General features: G+C 43.7%; 1 protein-coding gene across 5 annotated transcripts in view; it reads right to left on the reverse strand.

Moving 5' to 3' along the window:
* The window catches only part of SLC9A9 (solute carrier family 9 member A9), an 848,969-nt gene that overhangs the window by 818,093 nt on the left and 4,168 nt on the right, over window positions 1–26,708 (reverse strand). For 3 of the 5 annotated variants that reach the window (XM_056564816.1, XM_056564814.1, XM_056564813.1), the window contains exon 2: window positions 2,133–2,335. In XM_056564816.1, the coding sequence (XP_056420791.1) occupies window positions 2,133–2,327 (195 nt within the window). In that variant the 5' untranslated portion in view covers window positions 2,328–2,335. Of the gene's footprint in view, window positions 1–2,132; window positions 2,336–12,970; window positions 13,192–16,451; window positions 16,503–26,708 lie in introns of those variants that run through there. The other 2 variants (XM_056564817.1, XM_056564815.1) reach the window with 2 other exon arrangements.

Consider the following 26,708-nt stretch of genomic DNA (forward strand, 5'->3'; position numbering starts at 1 on the left):
TGGATGCTGGAAGAAGTGCATCATTACGCATGAAACTGCTGTAGTCTCTAAGCGCCCTGAATGTGTTTGACGACGTCTCCCCGCAGCTCCGATCATTGGGATGAAGATTAAGAAGACTTGTATTATGGTTAGTGCCCTTCTATTTTACTGCATTTCACTTTTTTGCTTAAAGAATGTCTAATCCATATGGCATGACTAAGGGTCCTTGACTCGAAACGCGTTGGTTTGAAGGGACCTATCTCCAAGCTGTCTACTGTACGTGATTTTGCCTGATGTACCCCCCTACATGCCTTTCTATGTAACTTTTAACAAGATATCAATAAATTCTGAATTTTAATGTGCTGGCTTCATTCTTCTATTGTGCCGTTTGTCCTGAGGATTGCCGTGCACTGGAGGCTCAGGTGAGCTGATCAATCCCTTTTTACTTCACTAATTTACAAATCTGTTTAACTTTCTGGGACCAGTTCATTTACTAAAAAAAAAACAAAAAAACATTTCCACCGGTACCTCTTTAAGTTGGCCATAGACTTCATATAGCTGTTATTCCCTGGAAAAAGCTAAAAGCGAAACAGTTGTTGGAGTCTGTACGGGGTGAACTGTAATGTTAAACTCTTCATGATCTACAATTCTCATAGTTATTTTATCTTACTAGTGTATTGTACCTATGATTCATATGGAACTAGAGCGTTCCTGTTTGCTTGGATTCTTTATTGTTGAGTAATGTGTACTGATTCCATTGTATGGCGCTTTCCAGACTACCCTATTATTTCTATCTGTGTGCCACATTGCATTCTATTATTTGTCTTTTATAACTATATTTATATATTTGATAAAATATCATTTTTTATCTACATTGTTGTTGTGTGCAATATTTTGGACTATATATTTGTGCTGTGAACACTACTGTATTATCATTTTTTTGGATAGGTTCTAATACATTTAAAGGTGTACTCCGGTGAAAACATTTTTTCTTTTAAATCAACTGGTGGCAGAAAGTTAAACATATTTGTAAATTACTTCTATTAAAAAATCTTAATCCTTCCAGTACTTATTAGCTGCTGAATGCTACAGAGGAAATTCCTTTCTTTTTGGAACACTGATGACATCACGAACACAGTGCTCTCTGCTGACATCTCTGTCCATTTTAGCCACCAAGCATAGCAGATGTATGCTAAGGGCAGCATGGTGGCTTAGTGGTTAGCACTGCTGCCTTGCAGTGCTGGGGACTTGGGTTCAAATCCCACTAAGGACAACAATAAATAAAGCATTATTATTATTATAACGTCAGCAGAGAGAACTGTGTACGTGATGTCATCACAGAGCATTCCAAAAAGAAAAGAATTTCCTCTGTAGTATTCAGCAGCTAATAAGTACAGGAAGGATTAGGATTTTTTAATAGAAGTAATTTACAAATATGTTTAACTTTCTGCCACCAGTTGATTTAAAAGAAAAAAGGTTTTCACCGGAGTACCGCTTTAAGATAGGTGATGGTTAAGTGCTCATTTAAGCCATCTCTCCTGAGAAACATTTTTAGTGTTTTATATAACATCTCATTGCGCGGCATTAGAAGCAGGACCGATGACGATAAACTGAGATTTCCCATTTAACGTGATTTTTATTGGGTTTTTCCAAAGAATTAAACAAAAGGAAAATTTCAACAATGAATTTGGAACGTAATATAGAACAAATTAATATGTGTTTGTCCATAAAAAGACATAAAAGTTAATAATGCATTTGTTGTAAAAATGTTGCACTATATATAAACTTATGATCGTTTATGTCATAACATCATTTAGCCTAAAGCTACTGAATGTTTAACATAAAAATCACCAATGTTAATTCATAGTTATGAAAGGCTGAAGGCTTTATTAAGCATATGAAATTTGAGCTATGTTGTTAATTTCTATATCTATTTGTTGTTGTAACTTACCGGAATAATTTTTGATGTAGTTGTTGTATTTCGCCTAAGACGCTTCTTCCTCCTCCCTCATAGATGCAGTTTACAATCTTACGTACATAAAGCATCAATAATGTACAAAGCATTGCAGTAGGTATAGGAGAACCATGTATGTAGGATATAAGGTGTAGAACGAGATTTCCCATACCCATGTACAATATATCTATATACTTACCTTTTGAAGCATGGCATTCCCTTGGTCATTTTTAATGTTGTGCTTGTTGATTTCTCCCCGGTACTCATACTGATAAACATGGTTGGTGACATTAATAAGCAGCGATGTAGGGTTACTCCTCAAGCTCTCACAGTCATACACAGCCCCATCCTCGGGTTCATAGGATTTTGTGGCATAACGTATGATTAATCCCATCACCAGACCTGCAAGTAAAACAAAGAATGTGTGTTTATATCCATGGGGTAGAACATAAAAGCTGCTGCAATGCACACACCTCTCAAATATTCAAAAATAAAATAAAAACTGGTACAACTAGAGGACATGGAAGCTTAGGAGACAAGCTTTGCATATTTTAACACAAATTGAAATAAAAAGATGTTATATTATAGGCTAAAAGTTTAAGTACACCCAAAAGGTCTACTGTTCTTAAAGCCTTATTGTTATTTATTTGAACTTTTGACATGTATCACAGACAAGCTGAGACCCTCACGATCATTAGAAATATCTGGGTGAAGCACGTGACAGCTCAGTGCGTCTGATTACAGATAGAGTAAGCAATCTATGGATCTAGTCTCCGTAATCAAATAAATATTGCTATTTAACTAGGGAGGTCATCGCAAGGGCCCTGTGGTGTCCCCCATTCTCTGCTGCACATATATACTTTTATATTGTTTAATAAATATTTGTATTACCTCAATGGTCTTTTCACATCTGTTTTTTACATCTGTTTTTACTTAATTTGATTTGCTTCTCTAGTTTTCTACTTCTCCTATTTTATCTGTTTTCTATGTATTTTTTATTTGCTCCTCCTGTACTAATCCTTCCCCTCCTCCCCCCTTTTTTATTTCTTCTTTTTCACTCTCTCTACCAGATATCCCAGAGAGTATCTGAGGACTGTACATATTTTATTTTGTATACAGTCTCTGTAATCAGTCGGATGAGGGGCAAGCCACGGAGTGAATCACAATTTCACGCACTTCACCCGCCTAGTGAATGACTGGAGGAGATCTCAGCACTGAGACCCTGACCTATGTAAACTTTTGACATCTCTGCAACGTTTCAAATAATTAATTGAATGACAATAACACTTTCAAATCAGATCATTGGGGGTCTGTATATATCTGCCCACACTTTGCTTCCTCTAGTGGAGACTAAATTTACATTGCAATGGTCACTGTTGTCTCAACAAACCTTGGGTAAATCAACAGTACAAAATAGAAAACTTTGTATCTTAACAGAGAAAAATGACCATTTATTTTCTTATCTGGCTGCTCCCAAACCCCCCCCGACACACACACACCTTCCCCGACTTTACCCCAACTCAGCTCACTGAGGGATCAGTTGCATGCTGATGATAGAAGTCTACAAAGAGGGGTGAGGGGAAAGAGGGGAGTGAATGAAGAAGTGTGATTACAGGGGCTTACTGTGAGTATTACCATCTTACCCCAGTGCCCGATTCACAACATTCACTGCTCAGCACTGCTCTACAATGTCCTCTATGCTGCTGCTTCTTTTCAGGTTGTACATAGAGTTATACGAGAGCAGGATTCCTCTTCTCTGTGTGCAGTGTTTGGCAGACAATACAGACATTAGTCTCCACCTACTAGCTCAGGGGTAACTTAAAATTGGAAATGAAGCCTCCAGAGCAGAACTCTGGTGAAAATACCATATACAAGTTACATGGCTAGAAAGCATGCTTCTAATGCACACACGCACACACACACACACACACACACACAACAGCTTATCCTTAAGGTGCCTAGAATAAGAGTTACACTCTGTTTATGCTAATTATTATACAGTAATATAAAAAATTATACTAATAATACACAAACTATCCTGAAGAACAATGTACAATGCACTCTGCCTTCACTGGATTAAATAAACTCATTTCTGGTTGCTCTGCGGGAGAGAAATCTCACTATTTCCAGTTCTTGTAATGACTTTATGCTTCCAGTGATGTTCTAGGCAATGTATTCTACCATAGCACCCCTGACACTTTTGTATTTACCTCTTATGGCTTTATTACATAGATTACAAAAGCTTTTGCCTACACAGTAATGCCAGGCCTTGATAGGTTTTGCTACGTGCTTTCTTTGTCTATCTTCTCTCAACCATGTTTCCCTATATCGACACACTGTATAAAATAAATGTGCTAATAATGCGCTCCTTGTTTTGCAATCCGCTGGTGGTGAGGGACATTTCTGCTCCGTGCTGTGTTTCATTTCAAATCAGTCACAAATGAGATATGACGCTGTGAGCTGATAATGTGGAGAAAAGAGCAGCCCTGCCGCCACAATCACTTAGCCTGGCTAAAGACACCTCCTGCTGCTCGCTGGTACAGTTCTCACAGTCATCTGGCGCACATCCATACCCTTCAAGATGACAATTTAAAGAGGAGATGTTGGCTGTCTTAGAGATTTACAGCTCAGAGAGGTGCCAGGGCTTTATGGTGCTTTTCTTAGGTGCGCACAGGAAAGAGTTGGGACAGGACATCAGATAAATTGCTTTTGAGTTTATAAATAACTGGTCACATGGAAATGCTTTAGCCCCCAGCATGGTGGAAGTGATGCTAATATGTACTATGACAGGCAGGGGGGGCAGGCACAGCAAGGGTAAAAATAGAGGAGCAAAAGTATAGTACTGACAGCAGAGACTCATGTAGCATTGTCCATCATGACCGGATTTAAATGGCCGCTGTCAGATTCAAAAACTTTTTATTTACATCTTGGCAAAACATTAAATATACTTCATAAGGAAAATGTATTTCCTTTTTATAGAAATCATGGATTATAAAATAATGGCTTTGTCCAAGCTGAAGCCCAGGCATAGACAAAGTCCAGTAAGTGAAGATTGGCTACCACTTCTCAGGGAGGAAGCGAGTGAGCGAAACGACGTAGGGGTAGGCTCCTGACCTATGTAAGTATAGCTGGGTGTCAGATGGCTAGGTGCATGGACAGTCTTATATGATTATTTCCATCACAGGTACAATCGATGCTCCAACTCTTATTGAGGTGGTTTCCTTCCCCTCAGATATGTATGGTTAACATCCTTGTCTCCCTGCATTTATACTGCCGATAGCACTGGGCAAATGACACTTTACTAGCTATGCTTTTATATATATGTCCTTTCTGTTTACATTAGTGTACTGGGTTTACTGAGGCATTTTTTTAGGTGTATCCTTATATATATATGTACTGTGGCTTGCTTTTAAGTCCACCTCTTATTGAGTATCATATGCCTATATTTATGTGCCATTCCATGCACCCATTGGACATTATTTGATATTTGTGTTTGGAGTCTTTTTCTTTCTAACTGCTGCTGATTTTTATCATGTTTTATTCTATTTGATTATAATAAAGATTTATATCTATTCATTATATTGTGTAAGTTTGGTGCATCTCTATAGGTTTTCCAGCCCAGGATCAAGCGGTATACCTTTGGGTAGTATTGAGGATAAACCACGCCCTGGCGTCACGAATACAAGGAGTTAATGTCATCTTCCCCTAGGGTAATTCCATCTGCCCTACATCACACACCCCATACCACACCATGATTTCTATAAAAAGGAAATAACATTTTCTTATGAAGTATATTAGAAAGGTAAATGATTTGCCAAGATGTACAGCATATAAAAATATTTTGTATCTAACAGTGCCCATTTAGGGTTAATGCACACTAGATAGATTTGCTGCAGATTTTCCACCTAGGCATTTGTATGGCAGATCTCCACAGATTAAAATACCAGTAAAGTAGATGTGATTTTTGAAATCCTATCTTTGCGCAGAATTTTTCCTAACTGAAATTGCGCTATAGGTTGCAGTACATTTATTCATGGTGCTGAATTTTCACTAAAATCAGTGGGGGAGGGAAAATTTCCCTTCACAGCATTTCTGCACAAATGCATCTTCATGGATTTTCATGCAAACATGCTGCAGATTTTTTCTGCTAGTTATCTGTCTAGTGTTCATTTAGTGTGCAGAAAAAAGGCCCGTTGCTGCCAGCTCCGTCATTGTTTTTTTATTATTATTATTTTTTACATAGGCATCAAACAAGGACCCCTGGTACCTCCTCCTCCCCCACCCGCTCGCTTGCTTGATCGTTCCTTCCCCTGCAGGCCCACTCATTTCTGAAGGCCCACTCGCATCAAACAAGGACCCCTGGTACCCCCCTCCTCCCCCGCCCGCTCGCTCGTTCCTTCGCCTGTGGGCCCACTCGTTTCTTCACACGTCTGTGCAGAGCGGGCCCTTTAACAACGCTGACGCTGCTCTTAACAGACGTGCGTATTACACGCAGGCACGTCTATTACAAAGAAGACGTCAGTGATGTCACAAGTCTCCCAGAGGGGAAAGCACGGGAGTTCGTGCCTCTCTGCATCTCTGCATTTTTTCAGTAAGAAGGAGAGAGTGGGTGCAATGTTTTAAATATTGGAAGTGATAATTTTTGGTCTGCTGCAGCGCTGTTGGATGTATCAGGGAGTGTTGTAGTTAGTAGCCTCAATGCTCGGCATTCCATAACACAGCCTATTGTTACGCCGAGCGCTCCGGGTCCCCGCTCCTCCCCGGAGCGCTCGCTTCACTCTCCCCGCGGCAGCGCTCCGGTCACGTCCTCTGACCCGGGGCGCTGCGATTCCGCTGCCAGCCGGGATGCGATTCGCGATGCGGGTAGCGCCCGCTCGCGATGCGCACCCCGGCTCCCCTACCTGACTCGCTCTCCGTCTGTTCTGTCCCGGCGCGCGCGGCCCCGCTCCCTAGGGCGCGCGCGCGCCGGGTCTCTGCGATTTAAAGGGCCACTGCGCCGCTGATTGGCGCAGTGGTTCCAATTAGTGTGTTCACCTGTGCACTTCCCTATATCACCTCACTTCCCCTGCACTCCCTTGCCGGATCTTGTTGCCTTAGTGCCTAGTGAAAGCGTTCCCTTGTCTGTTCCTAGTCCGTGTTCCTGACCTCCTGCCGTTGCCCCTGACTACGATCCTTGCCGCCTGCCCCCGACCTTCTGCTACGTCCGACCTTGCTTCTGCCTACTCCCTTGTACCGCGCCTATCTTCAGCATCTTCAGCAGCCAGAGAGGTAAGCCGTTGCTAGTGGATACGACCTGGTCACTACCGCCGCAGCAAGACCATCCCGCTTTGCGGCGGGCTCTGGTGAAAACCTGTAGTGGCTTAGAACCGGTCCACTAGCGCGGTCCTCGCCATCCCTCTCTGGCACAGAGGATCCACTACCTGCCAGCCGGCATCGTGACAGTAGATCCGGCCATGGATCCCGCTGAAGTTCCTCTGTCAGTTGTCGCTGACCTCACCACGGTGGCCGCCCAGCAAGCCCGACAGATCGCCCTTCTAACCCGTCAGCTGTCGGAAATGTCCACCATTTCGCACCAACTTCAGTCGCAACTTCTCCAGCAATCTTCTCCTCCGCCAGCTCCTGCACCTCCTCCGCAGCGAGTGGCCACTCCTAGCCTCCGCCTGTCCTTGCCGGACAAATTTAATGGGGACTCTAAGTATTGCCGTGGCTTTCTTTCGCAATGTTCCCAGCACTTGGAGATGATGTCGGACCAGTTTCCTACTGAAAGGTCTAAGGTGGCTTTCGTGTTCTGCCTTCTGTCTGGAAAAGCCCTGTCATGGGCCGCACCGCTCTGGGACCGCAATGACCCCGTCACTGCCTCTGTACACTCCTTCTTCTCGGAAATTCGAAGTGTCTTTGAGGAACCTGCCTGAGCTTCTTCAGCCGAGATTGCCCTGCTGAACCTGGCCCAGGGTGTTTCTTCCGTTGGCGAGTACGCCATTCAGTTCCGTGCTCTTGCTTACGAGTTGTCCTGGAATAGTGAGATTCTCTGCGCGACCTTTAAAAAAGGCCTATCCAGCAACATTAAAGATGTTCTGGCCGCACGAGAGACTCCTGCTGACCTACATGAACTCATTCATCTAGCCACTCGCATTGACATGCGTTCTTCCGGATGGCGTCTGGAGCTCCGCCTGGATATGGACTTTGTTCGCACGAAGCGTTTTTTCTCTCCGGCTCCTCTCTCCTCTGGTCCTCTGCAATCTGTTCCTGTGCTTCCCGCCGCGGAGGCTATGCAAGTTGACCGGTCTTGCTTGACACCTCAAGAGAGGACACGACGCCGCATGGAGAATCTTTGCCTGTACTATGCCGGTACCGAACACTTCCTGAAGGATTGTCCTATCCGTCCTCCCCGCCTGGAAAGACGTACGCTGACTCCGCACAAAGGTGACACAGTTCTTGATGTCAACTCTGCTTCTCCACGCCTTACTGTGCCTGTGCGGATATCTGCCTCTACCTTCTCCTTCTCTACTATGCTCTTCTTGGATTCCGGATCTGCAGGAAAAATTTTTTTGGCCTCTCTCATCAACAGGTTCTACGTCCCTGTGACCAGTCTCGCCAGACCCCTCTACATCTATTGTATTAACAATGAAAGATTGGACTGTCTCATGCGTTTCCGCACTGAACCCCTCCTAATGTGCATCGGACCTCATCACGGAAAAATTGATTTTTTTTTCCTCAGGTTCTTTGGCCCCAAGAAGAGGGGGAGACCCAAGGGGGGGGGTACTGTTACGCCGAGCGCTCCGGGTCCCCGCTCCTCCCCGGAGCGCTCGCTTCACTCTCCCCGCGGCAGCGCTCCGGTCACGTCCTCTGACCCGGGGCGCTGCGATTCCGCTGCCAGCCGGGATGCGATTCGCGATGCGGGTAGCGCCCGCTCGCGATGCGCACCCCGGCTCCCCTACCTGACTCGCTCTCCGTCTGTTCTGTCCCGGCGCGCGCGGCCCCGCTCCCTAGGGCGCGCGCGCGCCGGGTCTCTGCGATTTAAAGGGCCACTGCGCCGCTGATTGGCGCAGTGGTTCCAATTAGTGTGTTCACCTGTGCACTTCCCTATATCACCTCACTTCCCCTGCACTCCCTTGCCGGATCTTGTTGCCTTAGTGCCTAGTGAAAGCGTTCCCTTGTCTGTTCCTAGTCCGTGTTCCTGACCTCCTGCCGTTGCCCCTGACTACGATCCTTGCCGCCTGCCCCCGACCTTCTGCTACGTCCGACCTTGCTTCTGCCTACTCCCTTGTACCGCGCCTATCTTCAGCATCTTCAGCAGCCAGAGAGGTAAGCCGTTGCTAGTGGATACGACCTGGTCACTACCGCCGCAGCAAGACCATCCCGCTTTGCGGCGGGCTCTGGTGAAAACCTGTAGTGGCTTAGAACCGGTCCACTAGCGCGGTCCTCGCCATCCCTCTCTGGCACAGAGGATCCACTACCTGCCAGCCGGCATCGTGACACCTATGGCCCTGAAGTTGACCCAAAACTACAACTCCCAGCATGTTTCACTATATAGTAGAAAAGTATACTACTATAAAGTGCAACATGCTGGGGCTTGTAGTTTAGGTTTAGCTGCAGAGCCACAGGCTGCATCAGGACATATTGGGCATTGTAGTTAGTAACTGCAGCTCCCAGCATTCCTGAACACAGCCTATGACTCTGCAGTTGACCCAGAACTACAACTCCCAGCATGTTTCACTATATAGTAGTGTAGTATACTTCTATATAGTGCAACATGCTGGGAATTGTAGTTCTGGATCAGCTGCAGAGCCATAGGCTGTATCAGGGCTTGCTGGACATTGTAGTTATTAATCAACTCTCAGCATTTCTAGACATCCTATGGCTCTGTAGCAGACCCAGAATTACAACTCCCAGCATGTTTCACCAATACCTATACTATACAGCAACATGCCCTTGTAGTCTGTTGCTAGGGGCGATCCCCAGCATAAAAATGCATACAATGGAGGATGCCTGCAGCGGACTACAAGTGCCACAATAGAATTCTACACCAGATAAACGGTGTGGATGTGTAACAATTAGAATAATACAATACAGAAATGTAGGTGCACTACTGTGGTAGATGTATTCAACGACATTAGCTATCCCTCAACACTGATGTTAAAATTGAGACATTAGCCAGTGTATCCTTATATGAAGGACATACCTGAGCCTGCACACCAACGCCAAGGTTTCTCAAATGGCACGGGACCTAACGCTAGTCCTACCTGTGCGTGATAAGAAAAACAGGGGCCAGTGGGCAATTACGGCAGCATTAGGTCGACTCAGAGTCCTCCCTTCCAAAACATCTACTAAGTACCATTTAAAGGGGTACTCCGACCCTAATACATCTTATCCCCTATCCAAAGGACCGTGGCCCTGTGAGCAAGCAAAAACGCAAAATGTGCGTTAGGGTGGTGTTTTCCTGTGTACCTGCAGGTAGTGATTGGCGACTGATGAGACTTCCCTTGTTGTAGTGGTGGAGTGGTGTATTATGTGCCTGTCATTTATACTGAATTGGGATAGGATATACCCATTGCACTTAGATAGTATTCTTTGTGCTCCATAGGAGGCTTTAACTTTTTGTGCAATATTCCTTAAGTGCAATACGTTCATATGTACTGTACTGTTACCTTGTCATGCTTTTGCACTGATGCAATTAGTCACTTTCATGCCTCTGATTGGTTCTTTTCCCCCCATTACGGATACATAGTTTGCATGTGGCACTTTAGCTCCAGACATATAGGCCCAGATTTATCAAAGAATGTCTACGGGAGAGCTATTTTCCCACGTTTATTTGGGTGGTGGGTTTGACTAGCGTGCATCTTATTTATCAAGAAGGTGCAGCAGGATGATGAATTTTGCGCAGCTCTGCTGTGGGTGGGATAAGCTCTATCACATACACTTTTTCTAGATGCTTGTGAGAAAGGGAAGGAGACACTTTCCCGGGTCCTGAATTTGGCCGGTTAGGTGTTTTTACTTTCACAGAGCTGCCGGGACATTTTTACTTGCATTTTAGATGCTACAATAAAATTTGATTGCGGTGTCTAAGGTGTTAAAGCCGGGCATCACCGTGATCAGTAATGTCTGGCATTAGAGATGGGTCCTGGTGGCAGATAGCTGCCAGGACCACTCAGTTATGACCCACGCTCAGCTCCTGAGCACGTGTCATAGAAGGGGAGTGGGACGCTGTCATCCACAAGAGGTTAAAGGTTGAATTGTGGAAGGTAGAAGTGATTCTCCCGCCTACTGGTAGGTGGTGTAGCTTTGCGCCAAAAAAGCACCTTTGCGCACAAAATAGCGACTTTTGACAAAAGTCGCAAATTATAAATACGTGAGCACTGCATGGTCAAAATGAAAAAGTTCTACGGATAGGCAAAAAGAGTGAAACTGTCTATATCAAAAGACACCTAAAAGTCACTAAATATGCTGCTTGCGCCTGAACTGCGCCAAAACAGACAAAAAAAATGCTCTAAAAGCAATGATAAATCTCCCCCATACAGCCCAAGAGAAAAAGAGATTACTTTCTCTAAATCAGTCTGTCCAACCATTCCCTGTTTGTCATGTTCTGTATCATTTTTATGTGATTTTATTATTGTGTAATTATTTGTGACCAATAAAAATTGTCCTTATTTTGTACATATATTTTGAGTCTACCGATTCTTTGTAGGAGTTATATATTTATGGGTAGCAATACTGCTACGGTGGATATTTTGTAGGATTTATAAGCATTAAAATGTAAAATAAGGTTAGAGATAGATTCTAGGCTATTCTTAATGTGAGTTTTGCCCAGTCTCTCGTTAATCCCCCCCCCCCCCCAACTTATCTATTGTACTTTCCCCTACCACGACTGCTTACTTATCTCCCCTAACCCGGCACCTCTTCCAGGCGCTAAGGAAGCATGTCACCCACCATCATCTCACATGCAGTTTTAGTGGATACAAAAATGTTAAGACATTAATGGAGAAAAGTTATCAACCCTTGTGCAAAGGAACAGCACAACAACCAATCAGATTCCAGCTTTCATTTTTTAGAGACATTTTTAAAAATGAAAGACGCAATTTGATTGGTCTCTATGGGCAACTGTTCCACTGTTCCTTTGTATAAATCTCCTTGATTATTTCCTCCTTTGGCCACATGAAGTACAGTATTACATATGGATAATTCATATTCGGAATAAACATGGAATAATCCATTAAACATGATATCACATCGCTTCCTTCCACATATGCATATCTGAAGCAGAAAGTCAACATTTGAAGATCTACAACTTAAGTGGTCAAAACATTCGCTGTCTCTGGTCTGTGCCATCGTTTCTTTAAAAAAAATGGCAAATACTTTCATAAAGATACGGATCTATTCACACCATGTTTCAGGTTTCTGCTGTGAGTACAGTGATCCCTCAACTTACAATGGCCTCAACATACAATAGTTTCAACATACAATGGTCTTTTCTGGACCATTGTATCTTGAAACCAGACTCAACATACAATGTTACGGACAGTCCAGATCTGTGAAACGTGTCAATGGCCAGAAGAACTGACCTATCAGAATGGGCAATTTACTGGTAAAACCCCTGTATTACTGAAGCGTATGCACTGACTGGCTGTCTGGTAGCGCCCCCTACAGTACAGGAGGTATTACAGGTTCTGTACACTTTACCTGTACCAGGGTTACTTGCTCCTTTGGACACCAGGTAAGGGCGGCTCCATGTTACTTTTTTCAGACATTGCCTGTACTGTACAGGACCCCGAAGAAGATCCTGTCCTCAACATAGACCAGTGTTTCCCAAGCAGGGTGCCCCCAGCGGTTGCAAAACTACAACTCCCAGCATGCCCGGACAGCCTTTGGCTGTCCGGGCATGCTGGGAGTTGTAGTTTTGCAACAGCTGGCGGCTCCCGGCTTGGAAAACACTGTAATAGACAGTGATTTACAGCTCCCAGCAGATCCTTATTACTTTTATATATGGAAGGATTTGCTTTATCTATATTAGTTATCTACTTATTTTTCTTTAATTCTTACTTTTTTTATTTTTTGGATGACATTTTGGTGCTTTTAGAACCAATGACCAGGTTTCCAAAGAGTTGTGGTCTCAACATCCAATGGTTTCAACATACAATGGGCGTCCTGGAACCAATTAATATTGTAACTTGAGGGACCGCTGTATTCTGACATATAATGCAGATGTCTACAGTAAACACACAGGGGGAGATTTATCAAAACCTGTCCAGAGGAAAAGATGCCCAGTTGCCCATAGCAACCAATCAGCTCGCTTCTTTCATTTTTACCAAGGCCTCTGCAAAATGAAAGAAGCGATCTGATTGGTTGCTATGGGCAACTGGGCAACTTTTCCTTTGCACAGGTTTTGCTAAATCTCCCCCATAGACTATAATAGCCCAAACAGGGGGAATACTACTGACTGCAAGAGCAGTGTGCCATGCTTTTGTATTGCAGAAATAAAACATACTGTACACCGACATATAGCAGTCCAAACATAGTCACAAGTACGGAGCATTCGGTCATTCTTCCTATGGTTCCAGATGTGACCTTCCTATGTACCAGACATATACGGTACATGCAGTTGATGTCTCAGAATACCCATTTAGGTTTAATTGCAGGCCCATGATAACTTGATCAAGCAGAAAATGTTTATTTTTTATTTCATCTATTTGGATGATGCAATAAAAATAGTCATGGACCATATCTGGAGAACCTACACCAACCTAGTATATTATGGGGTCATCATATGCCGCCTTTAAATCCAAACAAGGACCTCACATAAGATTCAATACACTTTTGCAACAGAGAGAGGGCCACTCATATATGTGGTTACTTTCCATCATAGCCTATGGGAAGTACATACCGTATTTTTCACCGTATATGACGCAAAACTGGGGGGGGAAAGTTGGTGCATCTTATACGGCAAATACATCTCATATCGCGGCGGTCCCTGTGGCCATCAATGGCCGGGGACCACAGCTAATACAGGACATCACCGATCACGGTGATGCCCTGTATTAACCCTTCAGACGCAGCGATCAAAGCTGACCGCCGCGTCTGAAGCGAAAGTGACACTAACCCGGCTGCTCAGTCGGGCTGTTCGGGACCGCTGCGGTGAAATCGCGGCGTCCCGAACAGCTTACAGGACACCGGGAGGGATCCTACCTGCCTCCTCGGTGTCTGCTCCGGGCCGGGATCCCCTGCATGGTTGGCGCTCTCCTTCAACGTCATCACGTCGTTGCACACGCCGTCCCGTTATCCAATAGGAGCGGCGTGCGGAGCGACGTGTTGGTGGCTACGGAGAGCGAGCAGAGACGTTCCGGAGCGACTGGGATGCGGCGACAGCGACGGAGGGCGACATCCAGGGCAGCGGTGACAGGTCCGGAGCAGCGGGGACACGTGAGTATTACCTCCTATACCAGTGGTCTTCAACCTGCGGACCTCCAGATGTTGCAAAACTACAACTCCTGGCATGCCCGGACAGCCAACGGCTGTCCGGGCATGCTGGGAGTTGTAGTTTTGCAACATCTGGAGGTCCGCACGTTGAAGATCACTATCCTATACTTTACATTGTATTTGGTTCTGAATCTTTTTTTTTTCTAGATTTTGCACCTTTAAAATTGGGTGCGTCTTACATGCCTGTGTGTCTTATATGACGAAAAATACGGTACATAACCAAGAGAACATGCTAAGACTTTTCTGTTTCTTCAATTTTTTTCCTGTAGACTATAGGAAAGAAAAAAGTAAAAACTTTACGAACAGCACGTCCGCGCGATACTGAGATCGCTCTTGAGAGTGTTATGTAGATATTCCAATTTCCTGCTATTGGCTTCAGTTAGGAAACCATTAGATGCAGTTCGTATCACATTAATGCCATACAGTAGCATTCGTCACCCATAGGGAACCATTGTAAAAAAAAAAGAAAACCTTAAATTGTTTTTATAATAAGAGGCCATTTAATGTGTCTTGGCAGCTGAAAACTGTCGAGGCATCTGGGTGATGGCTGCCATACAATGGCATGTATCCCCTAAAGGGTCCTTTCATTAAAAATGTATACATCATATATATAATATACATATAATGGATGGCCTATGGCCAAGGAAAGTATGTGGTCTATGTAAGGCTGCATTCACATCTTGTTTTTGCAATACGGTTCCCGTATTAGGTTCTTTTTTAAAAAAAAAATAAAAAAAATGTGTCTCAAAACTGGACCCATCCGTATACAACCGCGTACAACCGTATATACCTCTGTTTGAAAACTGATGTCTGGTTGCATACGGTTTAATACGTTTAAAAAAAACAGATACGGTTTTATGTTTGTCCTAAAGTTTTTCTTGTTCTATTTGTAGGAAGAACTTTCGACGTGCACTGCGCATGTGCAAACTGCAAAACCGTATTGTGCAAACCGGATGGAACCGTACGCACATACAGTTCTGTACAGTTCCCATTGACCGGTAGACTACGGTTTTGTGTACGGGAAAAAAACGGATAAAACCGTAAATGGTGCAAAACGTATACAACCAAATGCTACGTTTGGTATACGGTTTTCAATGACATGTCTATACATACGGTTTGCAATACAGTTCCATACAGTTTTTACACTGAAACCGGATACGGGAACCGTATTGCAAAAACGAGATGTGAATGCAGCCCAAATCATAGTGTACTGGACAAGGGCATAACACTTTAAAGTTTACCAGGCACAGCTTCAGCATAGTGAAGTACGGTTACAAAAGAGGAAACCATTAGCCTCCTCTCTGCAGGAAGAATGACCTTGTCAACCATACAATGCTATCAGATATAGAGGAGCGCCTCTTACATCTCCTCTGCTTAGACAAACACAGCGGAGTATAAAAACCGATGTAGATGAGCTGAGCGCATCACTTAATATAACTCATAATATCAGGAAGCTATATGGGATTATCATGATTCATGAACAACAAAAGAAAAAATCCTCAATCACTGCTCATCGCGGGGGCCGCTTATAATAACGGAATATGACTTTCATGTCCCAATGCATCGTGCCATCGAACTGTGATACCACTAGAAGAGGATTTGAACAGAATTAAACAGTCATTAAAGGGGTTATCCAGGCATAGAAACACAGAACAAATTTCTTCCAAAAACCGCATTAGGTTGTGTGTAGTATTGAAGCTCAGTTTCACTGAGGTGAATGGAGCCAAGTTGTAATACCACACACATCCTGAGGACAGAAGTGGTGCTGTTTTTGGAATAAATTAGATCTGTGTTTCTATCCCTGGATAACCCCAATATGTATTTTGCTTGTTTTTCCTCATCTTTTGTCCTATTGATTTCAAAGAAGAAGAAAAAATGTTGCTTTTCCATTTGCTTCAATGGAGATAAAGATTTTCCCATCTTTTGAAGTGAATAAGACACTGGATAGAAAAATTGATGCAGCAGATGGGAGTCCCATCAGTACTATCTATTAGTTCAGTCATTTGTTATCACTTCTGTGATGTCCCAGTACGGGATATGCTCTTACAGTCCTGTCAGGTTGAGTCCCTGTATGTCCTCAGGGCTCTCCTGCAGGTTGTATATTAAGTGTTAAGGACCTTTGAAATGGGTCACATGATTGTTAGTCACATGACAATGTTTGTCACATGTTTAAGTCATATGTTTGTTACCCAGAGAGTACCAGGTGACCCGCAGTTGGCCTCTGGGCACCTCCCCCCTTTATAAGAGGAGGAGGTACTACAATCTCTCTCTTGTGTTTCACTTTCTGCTGAGGAGGTCAAGTCCAGTCCAGACGTCTCAGCACATCTGGAGGCCTCAGCCTAAATTGCAGCCACAAGTCAGTAAGTCAAGTCATCTTTATCAACTGTCATCATCTTCAGTCAAGTCAAGTCAATTGTAGTCAGCGTGGCCTGCACCTATAGACTCTCAAGTCACTGCAAGTCCCAGCAAGCTGCGAGGTCCCTGTGTTACCGGTCACCTCTCTGGGATCCTGGCCAAACTGTATAGACTGTGTCATATGTCTACCTCAGTAAAAGCTACCATTAACCTTAACCTGGCCTTGGACTATTAATGCCCCTGCCTAACCTAGGACTAGTGGTACTACCATCGGGTGGTTACATAGCCAAACCACACCCTGGTGTCACAAACATGAAGGGGTTAATACAATATATCCCTGGGAAACACCATCTGCCCCTTATACCTCACATCACACCCCGTGGCTCACGACAACTTAACTTTGGCATCACGAACAGGATGGGGTTAATACCATCTACCCATGGGCAACACCATCTGCCCCTTACACCTCGCCTCACACCCTGTGGCTCACCACACTTCCGTGACAGAACGGACACATAAAGAGGTTGTATGAAATGACCAGCTGAAATATCACACATAGGATGTTCATTTCATAATTTACATAGTGCCATATGCATAAAAACAGACAGACATTTGCTGTTAAAACCTTTTTTGACATGTATTGTGCGTGAAACAACAAGGCCAGACATGGGTGATGGCCATGTCCACTGATTCCATTCTAAAGCAATTAATACTTTTTTGCATATGTGATATGGCTAGGATATTTTATGACCTCCAGGTAAGGCTATATTCATATTGCTGTCGGGCTCTGTCGGCAATGCCGTCAAAACAATGGGAGTTTAGCAGAGAAAAAAAATTGTGCATGCATTATTTATTTATTTTTTCTCCAGTAAACAACCAGATCGCCGACCCCATTCGAGTCAGTTCTGCACCAAACCATTTTGGTGCATTCCGTAAAGTACGGGTGCCGGAACAGGTCAGAGCACAACGGCAATGTGAACCTAGCCTTATGCGGACTTTGCTGCACATAACAGACTGTTAGTATGATCCACTTGTTATATTCACAACAGATGTAGACAATCAATATAGTCCATTATACAAGCCTTGCAGGCTCTTTATGTAGCCTCTCGAGAGTTATAATGTATCAGCTCATAGCTGGTAGACGTAAAACACACAGACTTATACTAATATAGGTCACTTAGGATTGTAGCCTGAACCCCACAGGATTCAGGCTCCTTTCAAGCTCTGTGGTTTTTCATATATCTATCATTATTTCATAATTTATTTATTATTATTTATGTCACAATGTATTTTACCCTATCAATACACCAAAATAGTGGTCTCCAAACTGCTTCCTCCAGCTATTGCAAAACTACAACTTCCAACATGCCCGGACAGCCAACGGCATATTACAGCTGCTCAATCTCTTTTACATCTTGTCATAGGAAGGGGGAGTGTCCATCTCTTGCCTGCACTGTGATGACTCCTCCCCCTCCCTCGTTCTGCCTACAGCTTTTGCAAAACTATAACTCCCAGCATACCCAAACATCCTTTGACTGATTGGAGTTGTAGTTTTGCAACAGCTGGAGCCACATGTTTGGTAAAAGTCTTTGTTACAGCAGTGTTGCTGCAAGTTGTGTTCCTCCTGCAGCCATCTTAAGTCCATGACCCTTGGACGCACTCATGCTACTGTGGGACTCATCAGTGTCCCAATAGGTATGGGGACCCTTAGTGGTAGGATTTTCAAAGGCAGTTTTTTTAACCCCTTAATGACCTCGAGCGTAAACTGACGCTCGTGGCCATCTCCCGTTCTGTGAAGCACGCTCAGGAGCTGAGTGCGCTTCATACCCGGCAGGTCCCGGTTGCTATCAGCAGCCAGAACCCATGGCTAATACTGGACATCGACAATCAGGCTGATGGCCGGTATTAACCCTTTAGACGCCCTGATCAAAGCATCTAGAGCACAGCATCTAAAACGTGAGAAAAGTGAAATTGCGGCATCCTGAACAGCTGAGAAGACAGCGGGAGGTTTCTTACCTTGTCTCCCACCATCCGATCGTCACTCTGCTACTCCGTGCCTGAGATCCATTATAACACTGATCAATGCAATGCTATGGCTTTGCATTGATCAGTGTCTGCAAACAAGGTATTGCATGTTATAGCCCCCCTATGGGATTTAACCCCTTCCCTAATAAAAGTTTGAATCACCCCCCCTTTTCCCATTAAAAAAAAAAATGTAAATAAAAATAAACATAAGTGGTATCGTCACGTGCGTAAATGTCGGAACTATGAAAATATAATGTTAATTAAACTGCATTGTTAATGGCGTACACTTAAAAAAATTTCCAAAGTCAAAAATTGCGTATTTTTGGTCACTTTGTATACCCTAAAAAAATGTATAAAAAGGTGATGAAAAAGTCCCATCAAAACAAAAATTGTACCGATAAAAACTTCTGATCATGGCAAAAAAAAATTAGCCCTCAAATATCCCCGTATACAGAAAAATTCTAAAGTTATAGGGATCAGAATATGACAATTTTGCACATACTAATTTTGGTGCATGTAGTTATAATTTTTTTTTAAGTAGTAAAATAAAATAAAACCCATATAAATTAGGTATCTTTGCAACCATATGGACCTACAGAATAAAGATATGGTGTAATTTTTACCAAAAAGTGCACCCCAAAATTTACGAAATGGCATTTTTATTTTTTATTTTGGCCCACAAATATTTTTTTTTTGGTTTCGCCATAAGCTTTGTGATTAAATGATTTATGTCATTATAAAGTACAATTGGTGGCGCAAAAAATGAGCCCTCATAATGGTCTGTAGGTTCAAAATTGAAAGTGTTATGATTTTTAGAAGGTGATGAGGAAAAAACGAAAATGCAAAAACTGAAAAACCCTGCATCCTTAAGGGGTTAAATAAAATGTGATTTTTTTTTTTAAAGACGTATATTAGAAAAATTATTGTTTTGCCAAGATGTACAACATATAAAAAGTTTTTATATTTGACAATGTTTAACAGATGACTCATCCTCGGCATAGGCCATCAATATGTGATTGATGGGTGTCCGACATGTGGCGCCAATGCCAATCAACTGTTTGCCAGAGATGCAACACCCAGTGAATGGAGGCAGAAGCAGACAGCTCCGCCTGTTGTGTAGAGACTTGGCTTGGTTATTGCAGACCAGCTCCCATTTAGGTAAATTGAAAATTAGCTCGAGCTTCAGTAACCCATCATGACCAATACCCAATGTATGGAGCCTTATGCTTCTGGATCTGTTCACTGTATGCGGGCACCATGGCTCTGGGTCCAACCCCCAAAAATCAAATATTGATGGCGTATCCTGAGGACATCTGCAGGTGTACATTTTAGTAAATCCGGCAGGTGCAGCAAACCAAGCCTCTTTAGCCTATCCCTATGACATAAAATTGTAAAAAGTCACAAATTTGTTTGTAAAACGGGGGCCTGCACAAAAATGTGTATATTTTTTAAGCTAAAACACTGGCAAACTTACCGTATTTTTCGACGCACTTTTTCTTCCCCAAAACTGGGGGGGAAAAGTTGGTGCATCTTATAAGGCGAATACACCCCTATCACGGCGGTCCCTGTGGCCATCAATGGCCGGGACCTGCGGCTAATACAGGACATCACCGATCACGGTGATGCCCTGTATTAACCCTTCAGACGCGGTGATCAAAGCGGACCGCCGCGTCTGGATCACCTGCATGGCCGGCGCTCTCCTTAGACGTTGTTGCGTGATGACAGCGAGCTTGGATCCCGGGGAAGAAGACGCCCGGAGCGTCGGGGACACCACGGGGATGCGGCGACAGTGATGGAACGACATCCAGGGAAGCGGTGACTGTTCCGGAGCGGCAGGGACATGTGAGTACTACCTCCTATAGTTGTAGTTTTGCAACATCTGGAGGTCCTCTAGGTTGAAGATCACTGTTGGGTTCAGAATCTTTTTTTTCTAGATTTTGCAACTTTAAAATTGGGTGCGTCTTACATGCCGGTGCGTCCTATAGGGCGAAAAATACGGATACATTCCATCTATAACTCTAAAACTGTCAGGGAAAAAAATTGAGGATTCTGAGCAAGCAAAGCTATACATAGAAGGTCCCCAAAGCAACACACAAATGTTTATGGGTACTGATAACTATTGATCCAGGACTAAGAAGACATTAGTTTGTGAACTCACAAGTTGGAAGAAGCAGAAAAAGAAGTCTAAAATAATATCTATCTATCTATATTTATTTTCTAAATAGAAAAAATCCCATGAGGTTCTTGCAGTTGATATACAGGACATTCACAAAGGCTGCTGTATACAGTTTGCATATTAGTCACTGCAAACAGTGTGAAGAAATATAGTACCACACAGGAAGAGGATCAGTTCATGCATATAGCCTGAAATTGCACTAATATTACTTCTGCAGTAACTGTTTGTAGACTTACTCATTGTGAATCATAATAACTCTCACTGGGCTTACTTTGTCAACTATAAGGCTGTATTCACACAGCAGATTTTCCATGTGGAATTTCGCATTGGAATTCCACACGGAGATTCTGAAGCAGCAGAGTCCCATTGATTTCAATTGGATTCTGCTGTGCTGTTCACAGAGCAGAATATCCGCACTGGAAACATCTGGAGCGGAAATTCAAATTCCAGTGTCCGCAGAAAGAATAGACAAGTCTATTCTTTCTGCAGACTCTGTACGGACTGCATTGCCATTTATAAGACTGCGCTTTCCCGAGTGGTCCCAGCGGAGATTTTCCATGCGGACATTCCCCGACAGTGGAGTGCAGGCAGAACATGCCAGCGCTAGGACCGCTCAGAAATGTGCCATCGCATAGACAGAGCATTCCATGCGGAGTCAGCAGAAAGAATAGACATGTCTATTCGTTCTGCGGACACCTGAATTTAAATTTCCGGCGGCACGGTAATTTTGCTTTGTGAACAGCGCAGCAGAATCCCATTGGGACTCTGCTGCTGCGGACTCTCCGTGTAAAATTCCAATGTGGAATTCCTTACAGAAATTCCATGGTGTAAACATAGCCTAAGGTTTCACCACTTTGTCAGGTCCCCTCAGTTGTCAGTACCCTGGACAGAACCCTGCCCTCTTCTCTTGCAGTGTGTAGAGGCATGCATGACTGAATCTAGACCAAACACCAGAAAATGCTTGTATATTTATCAGGGATGTGTTAAACAGACCAGAACCTTTACCCTAAGGCCACATACAAGGTTGTATTTGTTTGTTTTGCTGAATTTATTTTATCTCTGTTTGTAAATGTATAAGTGGGGTAAGTGCATAGGTTTGCTAGTGTATAATCCTAGTGGGGGGGGGGGGGGGGTTGAGCTGCAGGGACCCTGTGATTTAAAGAATGGAGTCTCCTGTCAGAATGGAGCGGTGGTCACACATTCATTTCATAGTCTAAGGGAGCTGCCAGAGAAAGGCGAGCAGTTGGACCCCCTGCGACCATACATTTATCTCCTATCCTGTGAATCAAATAAGGATAGGGGTAAATTAATGTGCATGTGACTGTATAAGCTATACAGAAAACACAATGCACATAATTTATGTGAACATACCAAAAGGGTATCACAACTTACACCCGAAAATGGCACAAACTGTCAGGAATCTACTCAAGCTCAGAGATCTTAAAAATAGGGACCAGAGTTACACCAGAGAATGGAGCGCCATGTCACAAGTGCATGAGGCCGCTCCCTATACTGTTTGGCACTACCACAGAGAAAAGATAGTTTGGCCTTGCGCATGCACCACCCACCTGTCATGTATGGACAGGGAACAGTGAAGTCCTAACTCATCCACAGTCTCTGTCCCTACCTTTTGCCTATCCGCCCTAAGTGATGGATCAACAACCACGATGACAAACTAAGTGCAGGGGCAGTGTTGTCAAAATAATAAAATACAAAAACACTAGGAGTCGGTGAACAGCTGGAGGCACACAAACTAACAGAGATACACTAAGACACACACGGTCAAATCAATGTCAGTCTATGTGAGGTCAGTACCGGGAAATAGCGGAGTACAGGAATGTAGAGCAAGAGAAGAGCCAAGGGAAAAGCCAAAGATCAATAAACAACGGGTATACGGTAAGCAGGAGGTGTCAGCTAAGGTATAACCTTTCACCAACAATAAACTGATCATTGCTTCTAGCTTATATAGGCAGTTGATCAGGGATACACCTTCCTGATAGGTAGCAGAGCTGAGAACCACACCCGGATGACACAGTTACACCGCCACTCCATTCCAATTTAGGGGACTTTAGGGGTCCCCATTCCCAAGATTGCAGGGGGTCCCAGTAGGATACAGTAGGCAATAATGACAATCCAGAAATATGTACTGCAGCTTTAACAGCCAGTAGTGCTGGCATCCAGGGACAGTCCTATGTATTTCAATGTGGCAGTAAGAATCGGTCATAAATAAGGTGGTTTATCAGTGTGTGCCAGCAGTGTCAGCAGCTTCCTCATACGGTTATACTCTGACACACAGTCAGTTCATTCAGGAAATAGAAGTAGGGCAGCACACTAAGGGTGCATGCACACCACGTTTTTGCAATACAGTTTCCGTATCAGGTTTTTGATGAAAAATTGATTCCTCAAAACCGGACTAAACTGTATCAAAACGTGTGTACAAATTTCAACCCGTATACGGTTTGAAAAATGATGTCCTGTTGCAACAGTTTTTTAAGAAAAAAAAAAACATATATGTTTTTAACTTTTCACTCCATTTTGAATAAAGTTTCACTTGTTTGATTGAAATTCCAAGAAAAAAAAAACTGCAAAGTCAAAAACTGTATGTGAAAACCGGATGGAACCCTACGCACATACAGTTCTGTACAGTTCCCATTGACTCCCATGTTAAAATAAAAACATATAAGTTTAATACAGTTTTTCACGCGGACCAAAAAATGTGGTAGTCTACGGTTTTGGGTACGGGTAAAAAAAACGGACAAAAATGTTTAAGACGCAAAAGGGACAAAACCGGATGATGCGTTTGATATACGGTTTACAATGTTAAGTCAATGCATACGGTTTGCTATACAGTTCCGCACGGTTTTTAACTTGAAACCATACGGGAAATGTATAGCAAAAACGTGGCGTGCATGCACCCTAATAATATGGAGGGACCCACACATACATAGGTATAGGTTCCCCTACTTATTAGGTATAAACTATTTATATGGGCTTTTATTAGGATCTTTAACATTTTAGACAGAAAACAAGTGATGTCAATGAGAAGAAATCTAACTATCTAATAGAATGGTCTGGAATAGAGATGAGCGAACTTACAGTAAATTCGATTTGTCACGAACTTCTCGGCTCGGCAGTTGATGACTTATCCTGCGTAAATTAGTTCAGCTTTCAGGTGCTCCGGTGGGCTGAAAAAGGTGGATACATTCCTAGGAATGAGTCTCCTAGGACTGTATCCACCTTTTCCAGCCCACCGGAGCACCTGAAAGCTGAACTAATTTATGCAGGAAAAGTCATCAACTGCCGAGCCGAGAAGTTCGTGACAAATCGAATTTACTGTAAGTTCGCTCATCTCTAGTCTGGAAGTCCAAGGTTAAAAGGAAAATGGTCACCCATCCACCCACACTAAACCCAATACACTGGGTTATAGTGCTGGTGGACAGGAGACCGGATCATATATGTTCCTGCAGTCCGATGCCCGGGTGCCAGACTGCAGGTACATATAGGAGTCCAGGACCCCACATCGGTCTCCCGTTCACCAGGACTATAATAGGGGGGAGATTCATCAAGACCTGTGCTGAGGAAAAATTGCCCAGTTGCCCATAGCAACCAATCAGATCACTTCTTTCATTTTTCACAGGCCTTTTCAAAAATGAAAGAAGAGATCTGATTGGTTGCTACGGGCAACTGGTCAACTTTTCCTGTGCACAAGTTTCGATGAATCTCCCCCTATAACCCGGTGTATTGGGTTTAGTGTGGGTGAACAAGTGACTGTTTTCCTTTAATGGGGTACTCTTTTTTTAAACCCACTGGTGCCAGTAATTTAAACAGATTTGCAAACTACTTCTATATAAAAATCATAATCCTTCCAGTACTTATCAGCTGCTGTATGCTCCACAGGAAGTTCTTTTCTTGTTGAATTTCCTTTCTGTCTGACCACAGTGCTCTCTGCTGACATCTCTGTTCATCTTAGGAACTGTGCAGAGTAGGAGAAAATCCCCATGGAAAACCTATCCTGCTCCTGACAGTTCCTAAAATGGACAGAGGTGTCAGCAGAGAGCACTGTGGTCAGACAGAAAGGAGATTCAAAAAGAAAAGAACTTTTTGTGGATCATAAAGCAGCTGATAAGTAATGGAAGGATTAGGATTTTTAAATACTGTAGACGTAACTTAAAAAATCTGTTTAACTTTCTGGCACCAGTTGATTTAAAAAAAAAAAAATGTTTTCCAGTGGAGTACCCCTTTAAGGCTCCATCTGAAGCCAAACTATATGGTAAAGCTGCTGCGCCGAACAATGCTGTAATGGAGAGGTGCCCAACCTTCTGTACCATGTGAGCCACGTTCTGGAAACTAGAGAAGCCACACCATGAACTTGCAAACAACTGCACATAAATATTTCAGCCTTAAATTTGACACTGGTATTATACTATTTATACTGGGATGACTGGTGGTTAGGATATGTGAAGCCACAAAGCTGGGGATCAGTAGCCACTAGCCGAGCGCTCCTGCTGTAATGTAAGCGGAACCTGATTCTGCATTTCATCTGCACTGGTCCTTACATAATGCAGGTTTATATAGACCAGTGGTCTCCAACCTGCGGACCTCCAGATGTTGCAAAACTACAATTCCCAGCATGCCCGGACAGCCGACAGCTGTCCGGGCATGCTGGGAGTTGTAGTTTTGCAACATCTGGAGGTCCGCAGGTTGGAGACCACTGATATAGACCATGACGCTGCAACCGGACATGAACTGGAGAGATGCTTTTCCCACAATCATGTTTTTCTTTTTTCTGCACAACACTGCCCCATTTTTGCCCATTTAATGTATTTAAGGGGTATTCTCATCTGGGACATTTTTGTCATATTCACTGGACGTGGCATAAATGTCTGGTAGATGCAGGTTGCCCCTCTGGGGATCTAGTGGTCTTCTGCCTTCTTGGCAAATATTCCAGATGGGGAATACTTAAAGGGAACCTGTGATCGGTTTTATTTTTGACACAGGAGATGCGCTGTGTTTACATTTATAAAAGGGCACTGCAGAATGGGCACTTCTAATCTGTCTTCCTGTCTGTCTGCCCTGCAAATGTCTAAAATACCTCCTATTAACCTATTCACTGCGGGACCAGCCACCCTTAGCGTCTGTCCAAGACATTGGCACTGTCTACACACAGCATGCCTGGCAGACTGTCACCGCTTACCATACACCACCAGCCTGAGAGCCAGCCATACAAGACACTGGCACAGCACATATACAGGGATGTCAGAGAGACTGCTGACACTCACCATACACCAGCCAGCCTGAGAGCCAGCCATACAAGACACTGGCACAGCACATATACAGGGATGTCAGAGAGACTGCTGACACTCACCATACACCACCATCCTGAGAGCCAGCCATACAAGACACTGGCACAGCTCATATACAGGGATGTCAGACAGACTGCTGACACTCACCATACACCACCAGCCTGAGAGCCAGCCATACAAGACACTGGCACAGCACATATACAGGGATGTCAGAGAGACTGCTGACACTCACCATACACCACCATCCTGAGAGCCAGCCATACAAGACACTGGCACAGCTCATATACAGGGATGTCAGACAGACTGCTGACACTCACCATACACCACCAGCCTGAGAGCCAGCCATACAAGACACTGGCACAGCACATATACAGGAATGTCAGAGAGACTGCTGACACTCACCATACACCACCAGCCTGAGAGCCAGCCATACAAGACACTGGCA

Source organism: Hyla sarda, chromosome 3, assembly GCF_029499605.1.
Source record: "Hyla sarda isolate aHylSar1 chromosome 3, aHylSar1.hap1, whole genome shotgun sequence".
NCBI classification, from domain to species: Eukaryota; Metazoa; Chordata; class Amphibia; order Anura; family Hylidae; genus Hyla; species Hyla sarda.